The 17253-nt window shown below is 36.6% G+C and overlaps 1 protein-coding gene across 1 annotated transcript in view; it reads left to right on the top strand.

The window, feature by feature from the left end:
• Nucleotides 1-17253, top strand: part of CUBN (cubilin) — a gene marked incomplete at its 5' end in the record, with an annotated part of 255728 nt that overhangs the window by 15812 nt on the left and 222663 nt on the right. Inside the window, 7 exons of the mRNA XM_080812400.1 lie at nucleotides 207-338; nucleotides 1539-1634; nucleotides 3677-3795; nucleotides 3988-4174; nucleotides 5333-5445; nucleotides 8261-8495; nucleotides 15729-15910. Of these exons, the coding sequence (XP_080668526.1) occupies nucleotides 207-338; nucleotides 1539-1634; nucleotides 3677-3795; nucleotides 3988-4174; nucleotides 5333-5445; nucleotides 8261-8495; nucleotides 15729-15910 (1064 nt within the window). The remainder of the gene's footprint in view (nucleotides 1-206; nucleotides 339-1538; nucleotides 1635-3676; nucleotides 3796-3987; nucleotides 4175-5332; nucleotides 5446-8260; nucleotides 8496-15728; nucleotides 15911-17253) is intronic.

The raw sequence follows: 17253 nt of genomic DNA, 5'->3' as shown, positions 1-17253 counted from the left end.
AGAATACCTCATTTGCCCACCTCTTTGCCAGAATTTGTTTTTAAGAATGTAAAACCGTTTTTGCCAACCTGAGAGGTAGAGTCTACCTCATTTTAATCTATAGTTTCTTCAAGCAAAGCGGGTCTTTATGTATCTTTGATGATTTGCATTTCTTTGTTGATAACTTGTCTATAGAGCTAACTTTTCAAATCTTCTAATCTTTCTAGGCTGGCAAGGAAATGGATACAGTTGCCAAGATATCAATGAATGTGAGATCAATAATGGCGGCTGTTCTGTGGTTCCACCTGTCACCTGTGTGAATACATTGGGGTCTTACCACTGTCAAGCCTGCCCACCAGGTGCTACACCAGGTTTCCTGACACCATTATAGGCAAAACACACATTTGGGAACAGGGTCTTGTGCTCCATCGTTTTTATTTTATTTTATTTTTTTTAGAGAGGGAGAGAGAAAGAAGGAGGGAGGAGGAGTGAGGGGTAGAGGAAGAGGGACAGAGAGAATCTCAAGCAGGCTCCACACCCAGTGCTGAACACAATGTGGGGCTCAGTCTCACAACCCTGAGATCTTAGCCTGAGCTGAAACCAAGAGTCGGGCGCTGAACTGACTGAGCCACCCATGTGCCCTGCTTGTGCTCCATTTTAAATATGACTCTGTCTTAGGAGATATACTGAGTAGTGCCGAAAGTTTTATTTAATGTATGGATTCAGGACATGTTAGTTCAAGCTCTATTATGAAAAGCAATAAAAAAATATTTTTAATATCAATGGGAAACAACAAACCTTCACAAATTGTGAAACAGCCTGTGGAGATAATGCAGAATTTGAAACATTTTCTCTGCGAATCGCAGATCTGCAGCCCCATTGTTCCCACAAATAATTTATTGATACAATGAAGTCATGAGATGTTTTACATACAAAGTTTGCTAAATAACAGGCTAACTAGTAAGCATATGATACATGTTATTTTCTTTCTCTTCTGGAAAGAAGTCATTACGGCTATCCTGTGATCTAAACTGAGTGAGTGACTACCCAAGAAGTTCGGGGAGCTCTAAGGGATATATTGAAACCCTGTATGTTTTATTCATGTGAAACAACAGTACTTAGGACTTCTATGATAATTTAACTCTCAGATCATTAAAGTCACTGCAATTAGAAAATGTCAAATTGCTTAGTATCAGCACTTTCTAAGTCTACCAGTAGTTTCATGGATCTTTTTATTTTTATTTTTTATTTTAGTTAGGAGAAACAACCCAGAACATTGTTTCTGCCATCAGGTTCCCAATTCTTATTTGTCCTTTCTTCTTAATGATAGAAATGTGTGCATGATGTACATGTATGATATATTCTGCATTATCTCCACAGGCTGTTTCACAATTTATAAAGGTTTGTTGTTTCCCATGTGTATGTGGCTTCATATTTAGCTTTTTTGTTCTGACGATAGAAGATCTCTGGTTGGCCTGGTTCATGATACTTGGTTCTGAGATTGGGATTCTTCAATAGTCTTAATGTTGTGTGTTATGCCCTGCTCTTGCTGTCATCAGGGTACCAAGGCGATGGAAGAGTGTGCACACCCATTGACATCTGCTCCATCAATAATGGAGGCTGCCACCCGGACGCGTCATGCTCCTCGGTTCTTGGTGATGACTCTTCCTCTGGTTTGGGGTATCTTAATATGACCCTCTAAAACAAATCAACATTTTGAAAACAAAGTCCCCTACCTTCAAAATTCTTATTTGGTTTTCAAACCAAAAAGTAATCCTTATTTTAAAACTATACATTGGATTTTTTAATGTGATAGACTGTGCTCTTCTCTGGTCTGGCCTAACCCAGCAATTATTTACCAAGATAATCGAGCCAGCTAATTAATTTATGACTGTATTTGAGAAAATGGCAAGGAGAAAAGGAGGAAGGACCGCTTGTCAAGTCCCTTTAAAAACTCTTTCTTTTCTATGCCATTGGCCAGGATTGAGACCTGTTGCTAACCTTGTCTGCAAGGGAGGCTGGGAAATGTAGTTTATTTCAGGTGCTTGTGCCCCCAGTTAAAATAAATAATTCACTACTAAAGAATGGAAAACTAGATTTAGGGTGATAGCCAACAGTGTCTGCAATGCTGTGTAAGAGAAGTTTCACCTCCTATAATTTAAAAAATATGTATTGCTAAATTTTCTCCCAGAAACATATCGATTTATACTAACCAACAGTGCATGAAAGTATACATGTATCCCACTCTTCACGATACTGTATACTATTGTTATTTTTCATTTTGGTCAATTTTATAGGCAAAAATTGCCTTCCCATTATTTTAATTTTGACCGTATCAAAATTCATTTTTGAACACTAATAGTTAATACTTTATTTTATTTTTAAAGATTTTATTTATTTGACACAGAGAGAGAGCACAACAGACAAAGGGAGAGAGGCAGAGGGAGAGGGAGGAGTAGACTCCCCACTGAGCAGGGAGCCCATTGTGGGTGGGGCTGGATCCCAGGAAGCTGGGATCATGACCTGAGCAGAAGGCAGATGCTTAACTGCCTGAGCCACCCAGACACCCCAGTAATTAATACTTTTTACATATGTATTGGCTTTATTTTTTTTTTCTATTTGTTCATGTCCTTTGTTCATCTGCTTTCTCATCGATTTATAAAATTTCACTATGTACTAAGGATATTATCTCATTACCTGTGTAATGTTTTACATGTATTTCCCCTGGCACATTGTTTTTATTTTAATTTTGTGGTGGTATTTTCTGTTTAGAAGTTTAAAATTTCTATGTAGTCAAAAAGATAAATCTTTTCTTATAGGATTTTCTCCTCTTGGAATTAGGCCTTTCCTAGAGAACTCAAGTGCTTGCTCTTTTGTACTTTCATTTATTTTTAACATTAAGATCTTTGATCTTTTGGCATCAAATATTGCTTGATATTTTTGCTCAAATGCATGGCTCCAACTTCATTTATTGAATAACATATCTCTTGCTATTTCCAAATACCACTTTTATTTTTACTGATGTGATATATCTGTACACATATGTAAAAAATACATACATGTATATATGTATGTATATAATATATAGAGATAATTTATATATATATGTGTATGTACTGTGACTATTAAATGTTTTTAAAATAATTAACAGCATACTGAAATAGTTAGGAGTATGGATTCTAGAAAAATACTGCTTGGATTTTGATTTTCTCCTTGGTTCCACCATATTCTAGCTGTGTGTCCTTTGTCAAGACATTTAATCTTTCTGTGCTTTATCCTCACCTATAAACGGGGATTAAAATAGTACCTGTTTATAGTCAATATCGGTACAGTGTTTGCAACAGATACCATCTTCATGAGAATACCCTTTTCTGCTGTCAACCCCTCCATGAGAAACTCCCCTTTCCCTTGGTGTACCTCGCACTTGTCCACAACTCAGAACCATGACAAATGGACTGACAGCACCAGTGCCAATTTGTATACAAAGTATTGGAAATGCATAATGCCTTTCTTATTTTTTAAGATAAAAATTAGAAAAAGATTCTATTATTTTCTCTTCATGCCTGGTGTTTCTGCCCCGAGAGATAGGCAGACTTGACTTTGGCATTTTCTTATCTAGACAACAGAGCCTGAGTTTTGTTACTGGGTTTGAATCGAGGAGGTCTGTATTTATACTTCCATTTTGATTTCTAAACAGGTTCCCTACCTCTCTGCACTTGTCTCCCGGGGTTTACCGGAAATGGTTATGGGCCAAATGGATGTGTGCAACTCAGTAACATTTGCCAGAGCCACCCCTGTTTAAATGGACAGTGCATTGTGAGTCCTTTATTCTTCCTTCCTTAGCAATTACCATTTCAGTGAATCATTGCAAGTTAGGCTACCAGAAGATATTCGTGCCTCAACACCTGCTACGTACATCGTTTAACACTAATTTTCTTTGTTATTTGAGTTGGTTCATGTTTATTGTCTATTCATTTGTTTTATGGCACTATATTTTTCTTTCCTTAGGAAACAGTCTCCAGTTATATTTGTAAGTGTGAATCAGGTTGGGCTGGCGTCAACTGTACAGAAAACATAAATGAGTGTCTGAGCAACCCCTGCTTGAATGGGGGAACTTGTGTGGATGGCGTTAATGCTTTCAGCTGTGAATGCACACGTTCCTGGACTGGACTCCTCTGTCAGATTCCCCAGCAAGGTACACTCGCATTCCTTTGCTCACGGATGCTCACAGCATGGAGGGATCATCCCTTAATGAGTCCTGCCTCAGATTCTGCTTTCTTGTCATGTGGTTCAAGTGCTTACAACTAAGGCTTCCCTTGCAGCGGTAGTCTAGAATTTACAAGGTAAATATTTATCTCGGTTGTAGCCAGAAGAACCTTCCTTCAAAGGAAGAATTAAATTAGTATTTGCCATTTTTATGATGTCTGTCCTGAAAACAAAATATGCTAAGATAGTATAGTTCTTTAGGGAGAGTTTTCTCTACAGCAGCCGTTTCATTTCCCTGTAACATTGCACTAAATCATGTCTGTCTCCTGCTCTAGAAAGCACAGTCATTCCCCATTGCCCACCAGTTAAATAAAGATTGGGACTATTTTTCAATTATTCTCTATAACCAGGACTTACCCCATCCAATTAACCTTGTTTTTCACTAGTTCCCTAATAATATTCCCTTTCCAAGCCAGACGTCTTTTCTTATCACCTGATCCCATGTACCACCTTGCTGTGTTCCTTTATTTGGGATATTTTTCTCCTCAGACATCTCTAAATCTCCTTTGCTTTGCATCCAAATGTATCTGTCCCTCAGGAGTACTTCACCTTCAAGCCTCAATCTCCTTCATCAAGCCTCTTCTGACTACTCCAGCCCCCTCATATAACTCTTGATTTGGAATCAGCACATTTATTGAGACTTCACTATGTGTTGAGGACGCTGGTAGATGCTATGAAGACATAAGCATAAAACACTATCTCCACATATTATCTGTTTATCTTCTGGTTGAGGAGACGAGTCTAATACAAAATGACAGAGAGGAGTTAAGAAAACTAAAGTTTGGAACTAAGCTGTGTGGGGGCCAAGACATGGAGGCAGAGAGAATGGGAGTCAGAGAGAACAAAAAGAGGCAGGGGAGGCTCATGGTGGTTATAAGGAGATACTAAGTGGACTTCCAACAACCGGTGGGACTTAGGAGGGTGTCCAAGGAGAAGGGGGACGGGGAGAAGAAAGAATGGCAGGGCATTTGTCTCCGGCGTTAATTACTCAGACTTCTCCAAAATTTCAGCAGCAGTGTTAAAGCTGCCTAGACTCTTCCTTTGCAGAGTCGCTGTAAAGCAGAAATCATCTTCTTTCCCTTGGCAGTTTGTGGAGGGTCCCTCTCAGGGATGAATGGAAGTTTCAGCTATGCGGGCCCTGACGTTGGTTACGTACATGATGTCAACTGCTTCTGGGTCATCCGAACTGAAGAGGGAAAGGTAAATGCAGTATCTCCTGCCCAAATGTGGATCTGTATACATGAATATGCAATATGAGTACATATTACATAAAATACATATGGTGCTAATCCAACCATTATATATTGAGGGCCTGCTAGGTGTCAAGCTTTGGGCTAGATATTTTGTGCACTTTTCTCAAACGTTATACTAACTCTTTGAAATAGGTGATAGTGTCCTTATGTTATAGTTGAGATAATGGAAACTAAGAGAAGCTAAGTCTTTTTTTTAAAAAACACTTTTTAACTGGTAATTAGACCAGTTGGATTTCAAAGTCAAGTTTGTCTGATTGCAAACTCCATGTTTTGTTCAGTAGGGATAATTCTCTGTAGGGATTGGCCGGCTGCAAGCCTGGAATTTGTAAAGTCATGTTGTTCCTGAGAGAGTCCTGTTTGAAGATGACCCCTCAGTGTTTTGTTAATTATTATGCAAAATGGGGACAACTATGAAGATGGTTTTCTTGTCAGAGCCTTACCTGTGCCATTGTGCTGTTAATTGCTTTACATACATAGTGTCATTGTATTTTAACACTTGTAACCCTACCCTGAAAGATAAGAATTATTATTATCATTTTAAGTTTGTAGAAAGGGAGCCTGGAGCAGCTGAGGAATTTGTCCAAGGTCACATGCTTTGTAAGTGGTATGCCCAGACCCAAGCCCAGGCCTTTTGACTGACTGCAGTGACTCTGAATGGCTGCATGAACACTCTTCAAATTAAGATCTGACCCTGAGGTTTTTAGTGCTTTTATCCCCAGCATTCATTACTCAGACTTTTCCAAATATTTATTTCTCAGCCAACTCCTAGACTCATTAAAATGAAGTTTGTATGTCTGAATAGATAAGGTTTTCCCTTGAAATTCTGTGAACTTTTTCCAGCAAACTAATGTTACGGGGGTCATTGTACAATGGTCACCACACAGTTTTTCCCTTGAGATGGGAGGATTCTTTGGGGCCTGGTGGCCCCACAATAGCATCAACTCCAAAATCAATTTCCCAGTGGGTATGTTATGTGAATTTCCTTCCTCCCATTAAGTGTTCATGAATTCTATTTCCTGGCATTGAAAACATTTTTCTTTCAAGAAAAGTCATTTTGTGAAAAAATTTTAATACTTTTATTATTGATTTGTAAAAAAAAATGATGTTTTTCTTGATTATTGTGATTTTGCATCTTCTTATTTCCACAATTTACATAATATAGTATTTTATAGGAATTTTATAGAAATCAGGGTAGTTCTATTCATGAACACTTATTTGATTTTTATTGAAATTACTTCAAGGACAAAAATGATGCAATGTTAGATTACAAATCTTTAAACTATCCTAATATAGAATTTCAAAAATATCCTGATATCCTTTCTCATTAGCTAAATGCTGTTCTGGTTTTTATTTTTATTTATTTTATTTATTTTATTTATTTTATTTTTTTAAAGATTTTATTCATTTAGTTGACAGACAGAGATCACAAGTAGGCAGAGAGGCAGGCAGAGAGAGAGGAGGAAGCAGGCTCCCCGCTGAGCAGAGAGCCTGATGCGGGGCTCGATCCCAGGACCCCAGGATCATGACCTGAGCCGAAGGCAGAGGTTTTAACCCACTGAGCCACCCAGGTGCCCCTGTTGTGGTTTTTAGATCATAATGAGAATCAAATCCAACGACCCCCTTTTAATAGTTTGGCTCTTTTAAGTGATGTTATCCATACAAAATCTTTTTTATTTTATTAATTATATTATTATATTTAAGTTTGTACATTCTAACATTTTAACTTGGAAATGTATTTTTGTGTTTATTCTCTTCTACCTGCCTGCTCAGAATCCTTCAGATTACCTTTTCCCTATCTTCCTTCCACTCTTGGCATTACTCATCTCTTAATGACATCCAACCACTGAGGTCTTACTGACCTTATTCACACACACACACCTACTCAGTCTATACCTAAGGCTGTCAGTCTGTTCGTATCTTGTTGAGAAGTACAGAGAACCCTCAGGAATCAGCATCCCTGGTTCGGGGGGAGGCAGTCAGTAAACATTTGTGGGTATGCTACACATACAGGGTATTCAGGCAGCCAGGATATAAATTCTTGTGAATGGTAATATTAGTCAATTACATTTAACTCAAGGTAGATTTTTCAAATGTCGAATGTGTTTTACTGATGTGGGAGCATTGTCAGCTATACATCTGAAGGGCCTATATTTAGTGGACTTCACAGTTTAATGAAATCTTGGTAAATATATTTCATTAATCTATTCAGTAACAACTCAATGGGTATAAAGTTTCAGTTACACAAGATGTGTAAGCTCTAGAGATCTGATGTATAACACTGTACGTGTGGTTAGCAATATGTTATGGTGCACTTCAACAGTTGTTAAGACAATGGAGCTCATGTTGTGCTCTTACCACTAAAAAAAAGAAAGAGAGACACAAGGAAACTCTAGGAGGTGTTGGATATGCCTATTGATGGTGGTGAGGGCATCACAGGTGTTGGCAGTATGTCCAAGAACTCATCAAATCATATACGTTTAGTATGTACAGTTCTTTGTATACCAATTACACCTCAATAAAGTTGTTAAAAATCTATTTCATTAAGATTTTTGATATATTTTTATATTAGCTGGAGCCTAAGCAATTTTTAACACAACTTATTGAATTTGTAGATTTGTCATATGTATTTGTGGATAATTGGGAAATTACAGGTATGTCTCTTGAAAGGTGACTTAATATGAATGCTTCCTAATTAGTGAGAGAAATGCTTTAGAATTAATACGGAAATGAAAAACAATACATTGTGACCTTTACATTTTTAGGTGCTGCGTATCACTTTCACTTTTTTCCGGTTAGAATCAGTGAGCAATTGTCCACACGAGTTTCTTCAGATTCACGATGGAGAGTCCTCTGCGGCACTCCAGCTTGGAAGATTCTGTGGCTCTGATCTCCCTCATGACTTCCTCAGTAGTGACAATGCCCTCTATTTTCATCTCCATTCTGAACATTTCAGAAGTGAGAGGGGCTTTACAATAAGATGGGAAACGCAGCAACCAGGTATGTAAACATGAAGAAAAATCAAGCAAAATCTTGAAATTATTAAGTTTTCTTCATTAGTGTTAGACTTGTTGATAACATTAAATGTTTTGAGATCTAGGGATTATATCATACTTTTATAATTCTTTTAAAATAAATACAAAATGAATTGGAATTCCATTTTGTGTTTAGAGATAACAAAATTTGGATGAATAAGAAAGATTAAAAACCACGAGTCTTAATGGGTCCCTTATGAAATGACCAAACAGCATTCTTATAAACTCTACTAGTAACTTACTGCAGCGATGTTCTTGAAGACATCGTCGTTCCTTCCTTAGTATTCCTTATCTTAATGACCACTTGATAATTTGTTCTTTCTGTTGTTATTTTGTCTTTTGGGGCTCTACTTTTTTTTTTTTTTAAGCTTTTTACTGTACAATTTTTAAACAGGTAAAAAGGCAGATAGAGGAGTACTGAACCTCCAATTCACTCGTAAATAAATCTGTGCATCTATTTCTGGAATTCCTCAGCTTTTCTATTGGCCTATATATCTGTCCTTGTGCCACATTGGCTTAACTAACTACTGAAGCTTGAAATCTGATTGTATAAGTCCTGTAACTTGGTTCTTTTAAAATATGCTAGATCCTTTACATTTTCCTATAAGTTTTAGAATCAATTTGTTAATATTCCCCCAAAATCTGCTGGGATTTTGTTGGCGTTGTCTTGAATCTGTAATTAACTTGGGAAGAAATGACTTCTTAAAAATATTAGCCCTGTCACTTTATGAACATGGACTATCTCTGTATTTATTTAGCTCTTTTTAATTTATCTTAGCAGTGATTTATAGATTCCAGTGTTTACTCCACATATTTTGTTGTTTTTTTTCTAGATATTTAATATTTTATACTATATAAAATGATATTGTTTTTCTAAAATGTCAATTTTATGTGTTATGTGTTGTCATATATAGAAATACGACATTTTTTAAAATATTTGATTTTGAATCCAGTCACATTGCTAAAATCATTAATCAATTTTAACAGCTTTTTTGGTGGATTCTTTTGGATTTCTCTACATACACAGTTATGTTATCTGTGAGTAAAGAGTGTTTTTCTTTGTTGAGAAACAAAATTTAATGGAGTAAATTTGAAGATCTAATTGGGATTAAACAGTACATGAATGGGGCATCATCCCATCTAGCAAACAGAGGGGAGCCCTGAGGAATTATATGAAATGAGAAGTTTTTATAGGAAGAAGAATAGGGCAAGAAACTATTAGCAAAAGAAAAAGATTGTTCCAGACAAAGTCTTCCCTTAATGGGAAGGGTGAAGGGTCTAATCATACAGATTACCTCATCTTCCTTTGGGGGATGGAGAGAGCCCATGTGGCAGACTCATTGGCCCTAAGTGGAAAATTCCTGACTGACAGATTAAGATTACATTTCTAGGAGAGGCTGAAAGTGCAATTAGATTAGGTAATAAGCCCATGCTACGGGACTTGGCCTAAGTGATACTGTTTGGGGTCTGTGGTTTTCCTTTTAACATCTTCCTTTCCAATCTTTGTAACTATCATTTCTTTCTTTTCCTTAACATTATTTATTGCCTGGCTAGGATATCCAGTACCATACTGAACAAAAGCGGTAGAGTGGGCATCATTTTCTCCTTCCCAACCTCATGGGGAAATTTCGTTCAGTATTTAACAGTTGAATATAATGTTTTAGATGTAAGTTTTTGTAGATAACTCTTACCAGATAAAGGAAGTTCACTCCAAATTACTGTTTCTGTATAACAGATTACCCACAAATTTAGTTTTGTAGAGCATTAATCATTTTTTTATGTTTCTGATCTTGTGGACCAGGAATTTGGAAAGGGCCCAATTATCATTTGATCTGTCAAGCAGTTACAATTAGATGTTGGCTGAAACTGTAGTCATCTCCAGGCTCAACTAGGCTGGAAACCCAAGATGACTCACTCAGTTGATGCTGGCTTTTGGATAAGAGTTGAACCAGGCTGTTGACTTGAATGCCTCCACGTAGCCCCTCTCTGATGGTGGTCTTAGGGTAGTGGATCTTCTTTCATGGCACTTGGTCTGTCTTAGAGCAAGCCTTACAACAGACCCAGGCAGATGCTGCATGGGTTTTTCGGACCCACCTTTGGAAGTCATACTGTGTTATTTCTGCCATACTTTTATTTCGTTAAAGCACTCATAAGCCCACCCAGATTCAAGGGAAGGAGACACAGACCCCACCTCAATAGAAGAAGTGTCAAAGATTTTATGAATGTTTTTGAGCCATCTTACCTTTTATTCCTTGCTTGTCAAGAATTTTTATGATGAATGGATATTGAAATATATTAAATACTTTTTCTAAATCTATTGAGATGATTGCATGGTTTTCCTCCTCTTCTTCTGTCATTTTTCCTCTGTCCTCTCCTTCTGGAACTCAGTTTATACGTATGCTGGAGATTTTGACTATGTCTCATAGCTCTCATACTTTTTAATATAGTCTTCCCTTGTGTACATGCAGCTGAAGACTCAGCTAAGGGCCCAAGGAAAACTCATATAAATTTTTTGGGTGTTATGGCCATGCAGCTGTCTTCACTATAGTACCTTATTCCAAAATCCCAGCTACTCTAGGGGCCCCAAATCCTGAGTTTTGTTTATTTCACCCAGTAGGAGTACTGTGGCTACTTGGACTCCACTGTCCGGCACTGCAGTTTGGGAAAGGCACACAGGGAGAATATATGGGACTCACCGCTTGTGCTTTCTTCCTCTGAAGGATCACAGTCCTTCACTGCTTGCTTCTCAATGCCTGAAGACAATAAAAACTAAAACAAACTGTAATTCCTTATTATTACCAAATAGTACCCATTGCTCATATTGATGTGTTACAGAAACTGTTGTTTGTCTTGCATATCGTCTCATATTCTAGATTTTGCTAGAATGGTTTGATCAAATTCAATTTAATGTTTAGGGGAACAAAAAGGATCACATTTGAAGGTACTCAATGTCTATTTGCCTCCCTGTCATGACTGCAACATTGATTAGAGTGTTTTGATTTTTTCAGGTTAATCTTTCTATTAGAAAGCTTCTCTTTTGCCCTTTCTCTAATGGCCTTAGCAACCCATAGGCTCATTGTTTAGATTAATTGGGGCTTTCAGAATGATGGCAGTTGAATTTTATCTTTTATTCTTTATTTATTATCTGGAGTTCTTCAATGGAGTAGGCCTTTCCCATATCAACTATTTGGTTACTCTCACATACAGATCAGTTAAGAAAGGTAGAATAGATGCTTGATTCTTCCCCCTATTTTTCTCCAGTATTCAAATTAATTACCTGGTTTCCTAGCTTTCTCCAGAATGAACAATTACTTGTTATTCTTTTTATTTCATTTTGGTTATAGTACCAAATATGAACTCATATTTTATCATATTTGATGTATTATAATCTAGTCTAGACTTTTTCTATGTTAAAATGTTTCATATTTGACTAGTGGGAAAACTTTCAAGTTAGTTTCTGAGCCTCTTTGACCCAATTCTGGTTACCTTTGGAAACTTCCTTGCTTTTCTGCTCTGAAAGATGTTCCAGGTTCTTCCTATGTATTTATTGTGTTGGGACAGGAACCAATTATTTCTCTGAAGAGTTGTACTCCTCTAATGGGAAATGGTATTTAGATTCTATAATCTGGGTAGTAGGAGTGGCTATTGCTACTAGGTTGAACAAATTCTATACATCTTTCAGTAGAAGGAACTAGAAATTTTTAAAATATATTACTATTTAAAAAAATTTTATAGATTGTATTTATTTATTTGACAGACAGAGATTACAAGTAGACAGAGAGGCAGGCAGAGAGAGAGGAAGGGAAGTAGGCTCCCTGCTGAGCAAGAGCCTGATACGGGGCTTGATCCCAGGACCCTGGGATCATGACCTGAGCCGTAGGCAGAGGCTTTATCCCACTGAGCCACCCATGTACCCCCAAAATATTACTGTTTTTTAAGTAGACTCCATACGCAGTATGGAACCCAGTGTGGAACCCAGTGTGGGGCTCGAACTCACAACCCTGAAATCAAGACCTGAGCTGAAATCAAGAGTCAGACACAACCAACTAAGCCACCCAGTTGCCCTATTTTTATTAGTTTTAAGGAAAAGGCATATCATGTGTTCTTCATGATCTTCCAATATATTTGCATATTGAAATTACAGGTTTTTAATTTTATATTTATACCTCTTCTCACTTTGAAAAATCTTGGTTCCCAGTGACATTAACATATTACCTGTGTACTTAATCCTACTGTATGAATGTTTAAAATAACAATATCAATATTATTACTAATAATATGATAACTGAAAGCCATTTAGTATTCCTTGGCTATTCTTTTTGTACTTAATATATGTTGCACTCAAGCTCTATATTCGAACTTTACAGTGTTTTCAAGTGTCTTGGAATATTTTTCTTCTCCATCTTTAAACTGTTAGTTCAACAGTTATTTTGTTTCATTTTGTTTGTGATTTTAAAGATTTCACTTTTTCATTTTTATTGAATTTTTCTTTATAATTATATAAAACATATTCATATTTCCAAAGCCAAATCAAAATTCATGATAAATTTAGAGAAGTTTAACCTTCATCCCTGTCCCTTCTGTCTTGTTCCTTTCTTCTCCAAAAGGAAACAATTTTTATTAGTTTTTGATTTACCCTTCCATTTAAAAAATATAAGCAGATAATCACATATGATCAAGTTTCCCCCCATTTAAAAAAATGGTAGCATATAATACGCACTGCTGTTAGTTTGCTTTTTCACTTGATATGTCCTAGAGACTACTCCATGATGAGATCATAGTGTGCATTACATGGATATCTAACTCACTGTTTAGTCAGCCCTCCCTTGATGAATATTTAGCTTGTTTCCAGCCTTTTGGAATTCCAAACTGTATTGCAACAGAGTCCTTGGGAAGTTGTCTTATTGCATTTTTGCCAGTGTATCTTTGGAATAGATTTCTAAAAGTGTGATTACTTGGTCTAAAAATAAATGTCTGTATTTTTGCTAGACATTGCCATAATCTCTTCTGTAAGAGCTGTACTACCTTGTATTCCCACCAGCAATATACAAGAGTGCTTACTTCTCCATGTACCACTGATCATACTGATCATTTGTTTTCGGTATTTTGGATATGTATCATTCTGAGAGGCAAGAAATGGTATCTCAGCAAAGTTTTTATTTGTATGTCCCTTGTTATGAGTGAGACTGAACATCTTTTCCAAGTATAGAGGACTTTTGAATTTTTACCAGTGAGCTCTTGATGTCTCTATTTTTTAGAAGCTCTTCATATATCAGAGATGTTGATTCTTTGTATTATGTATTGAATTTTTTTCACGGCGCACCATTAACATTTTACTTTGCTTATGATATTGTAATTTTTTATCCATATAATAATTTAACTACTAAATTTTAGGCAAATCCTCTTCCTCTGAGCAACTCAGGTGTTTTCTTATAAGGAACAGTGAGAATCATGTATCTAATTTGTTTCACTTTTTGCCTTGGCAGCTAGACTTGTCTAAGTAACTTGCATAGCTGTGTAAATCGTATATCATGCATATTAGAAATGTCATCTATTTTATTTTTTTTTTAGTTTATTTTCACTGCAGCCTAGACTCTTATTTATCATTTCTGTTTTTCAACTTTACAGTAGTATTTCTTTTTAAATTTTTTAATTTAAATTCTAGTTGGTTAACATGCAGTGCAGCATTGATTTCTGGAGTAGAATTTAGTAATTCATCACTTACATACAACACCCAGTGCTCATCACAAGTGCCCTCCTTAACCCCCCATCACCATCTATCCCATCCCCCGCCCACCTCCCTCCATCAACCCTTAGTCCACTCTCTGTCATTAGGAGTCTTATGGTTATTTTCCCTCTCTCTCCTTTTTTTTTTTTCCTTTTTCCCCCTTTCCCATATGTTCATTTGTTTTCTTTCTTAAATTCTACGTGAGTGAAATCATTAGGTATTTGTCTTTTTCTGACTGACTTATTTCAGTTAGCATAATACACCTAGTTCTAGCCACATTGTTGCAAATGGCAAGATTTCATTCTTTTGGATGGCTGAGTAATATTCCATTGTTTATATATACCACATTATCTTTATCCATTCATCAGTTGATGGACATTTGGGCTCTCTCCATAGTTTGGCTATTGTTGATAATGGTGCTATAAACATCGGGGCATGTGCCACTTTGAATCTGTATTTTTTTACCCTTTGGATAAATAACTAGTAATGCAATTGTTGGATTGTAGGATAGTTCTATGTTTAACTTTCTGTGGAGCCTCCATATTATTCTCCAGAGTGGCTGCACCAGTTTGCATTTTCACCAACAGTGCAAGAGGATTCCACTTTCTCTGAATCCTTACCAGCACCTGTTGTTTCTTGTGTAGTTAATTTTAGCCATTGGGACAGGTGTGAAGTGGTATCTCATTGTGGTTTTGAATATATTTCCCTGATGATGAGTGATGTTGTATAGTATTTCGTATAAGCCATCACAGAGTCTTTGTTAAATAAATGTGAATGTTAATAAAGAAAAGATTCCTTTAGTCACTGATATACAACTTTAGAGGGTTGGTGGGGGGTAATTAATGAAGTGGTAGTGGCATGGGTGTCACAAAGCCTGGCCCCACCTCTACCTCACTCCATTCCTGGTCAAGGCAAGTGGCTCAACCACCCATAGACGTTTGATTTTATTCACTTATAAAATGAAGAGTTTAATTATATCATAGTGTTAAAAAATCTTTTCAAATGAAAATTACATAGCACTTGACTATTCTACTGTATAAAATAATCTGGTTTGTTGAAAGACATGGGGTAATAGAAGTTCCAGAACTTTTTAAGAGTTAAGAAGAACTTTTTAAGAACCAGAACTTTTAAAAAGTTATACAGAAGTTAATCTCTTTCAAAGTGAAAAGAAGTGTCTATCATCTCATCCCGCAGACAGTTCAGCACTGTATTTTAAAATCATATCACCATGTGATAGCTGATAAGCACAGAGCATATTGCAGGAGTGACTCATTTATTTATCAGCTAATATTCCTAGACTTATAACTGTATTAAACTGGAAAAATGAAAGCCTTGTTTAATTTATGAGGGAATCCCAAATGGCACACAGTTGTTTCAACAAAGCTTGTCTTCTTGCAGTAAGGACTATGATAACTCTACATAAATTATAACTTGTATACAATATAAAGTTATTTTTTCCTCTTATTTTAGAGTGTGGAGGTGTACTGACGGGTACTTATGGTTCAATTAAATCTCCGGGATATCCTGGAAACTATCCTCCAGGAAGAGATTGTGTCTGGAAAGTAATAACCAATCCTGGGCTCTTGATAACATTTACTTTTGGGACCTTGAGTCTGGAGCACCATGATGATTGCAGCAAAGATTATCTTGAGGTAAGCAATCATATTTGAATAGAACATATCATGACCTGATTGGAACTCAGGGAAGTATGGTTTGGTGATACCTGTGGATGACTATAATTTTCTAGCAGTAGTTAGATATATTCTTCAATAGGCAGCTGATATCTTAAGTCTTGCTAATTCCTTATTCTTTTTTTTTTTAAAGATTTTATTTATTTATTCGACAGAGAGAGATCACAAGTAGGCAGAGAGGCAGACAGAGAGAGAGGAGGAAGCAGGCTCCCTGCCGAGCAGAGAGCCCGATATGGGGCTCGATCCCACATCGGGCAGAGGCCTAACCCACCAAGCCACCCAGGCGCCCCAACTAATTCCTTATTCTTAATTGTGTCAGCTTGTTGGTTCTTCTGGGTTTCGTTTGAATCTGGGAAATAGATTGCCTTACTGTTCCTATGTCATTTCCTGGAAGCCCAGTCCCCTAAGGAGGGAATGGAAGAATTAACAAAAGAAACAGTAATGGTTATCTTTTCCAATGCAGAATCAAGACTTCAGTTGTCTAGGGTAACTGACCCATTATTTCACAAGCTAACTATAGTGCTCTGTGAAGAAAAATAATAGCAATTGTGTTGAAATTGATTGCTAGTGGGTGAGCTTAGAATATATTGATAACTGTCATTGGGAGAAGAGAAGTCAGTCTGTGCCCCTCCTGCTTAACATTAGTAAAAGATTAAAATACAGAAGAAGAAGAAAAAAGGCCGTGAGCTTATGGGTATATCAGAAATGCTGCTCTGCATTTGTAGACTGAAAAGATCATTGAGAAGATTGAGTTGCTCCTGTCTTGTTTGTCTCCATAAATCTTAGTAGTCCTTGCAGTAGTGATAAAAGACAATATGCTTTTCTAAGTCCATTAGAGAAGAATGGAGTGCTATGGAATTATTCATAAAGGATAGAAAGGTGCGGCTGTCAAACAGGGATCTCCACAAGTTAAAGTCATTAGTAATTTAGCAGTTGTAATGGATTCGAAACCCTTGGGAGTGACTGGAAAAATCTACCTCTCCCTGAAAAATTTCAGCAACATAATCTTTTAAATGTTAACAGTAACATGGATTTTCCATCAAATTAAAATTAGAGGCTTTTTTTTTTCATTCCCACATTAATTCCTGGATATACGCATAATAGAAAGTATCAATCATTCTGATAATATTGAAATGCCTCTCATTTCTCAATGATATTTCGAGGAAGTAGTTAAATATAGGAATAAAGTAATGCTGTCTCAGAACTTTGCTGCCGATAGAAAAAGTAATTTGAGTGGACCCAATTGGCCATGTTAAAATAGCACTGATGTTTGGTGTTCTAGGTAGTACAGAACTTTCAGTTAC

Source organism: Martes martes (genome assembly GCF_963455335.1).
Source record: "Martes martes genome assembly, chromosome: 8".
NCBI lineage: Eukaryota > Metazoa > Chordata > Mammalia > Carnivora > Mustelidae > Martes > Martes martes.
Note: the sequence above shows the minus strand (reverse complement) of the source record. Positions and strands in the feature narration are given on the sequence as shown.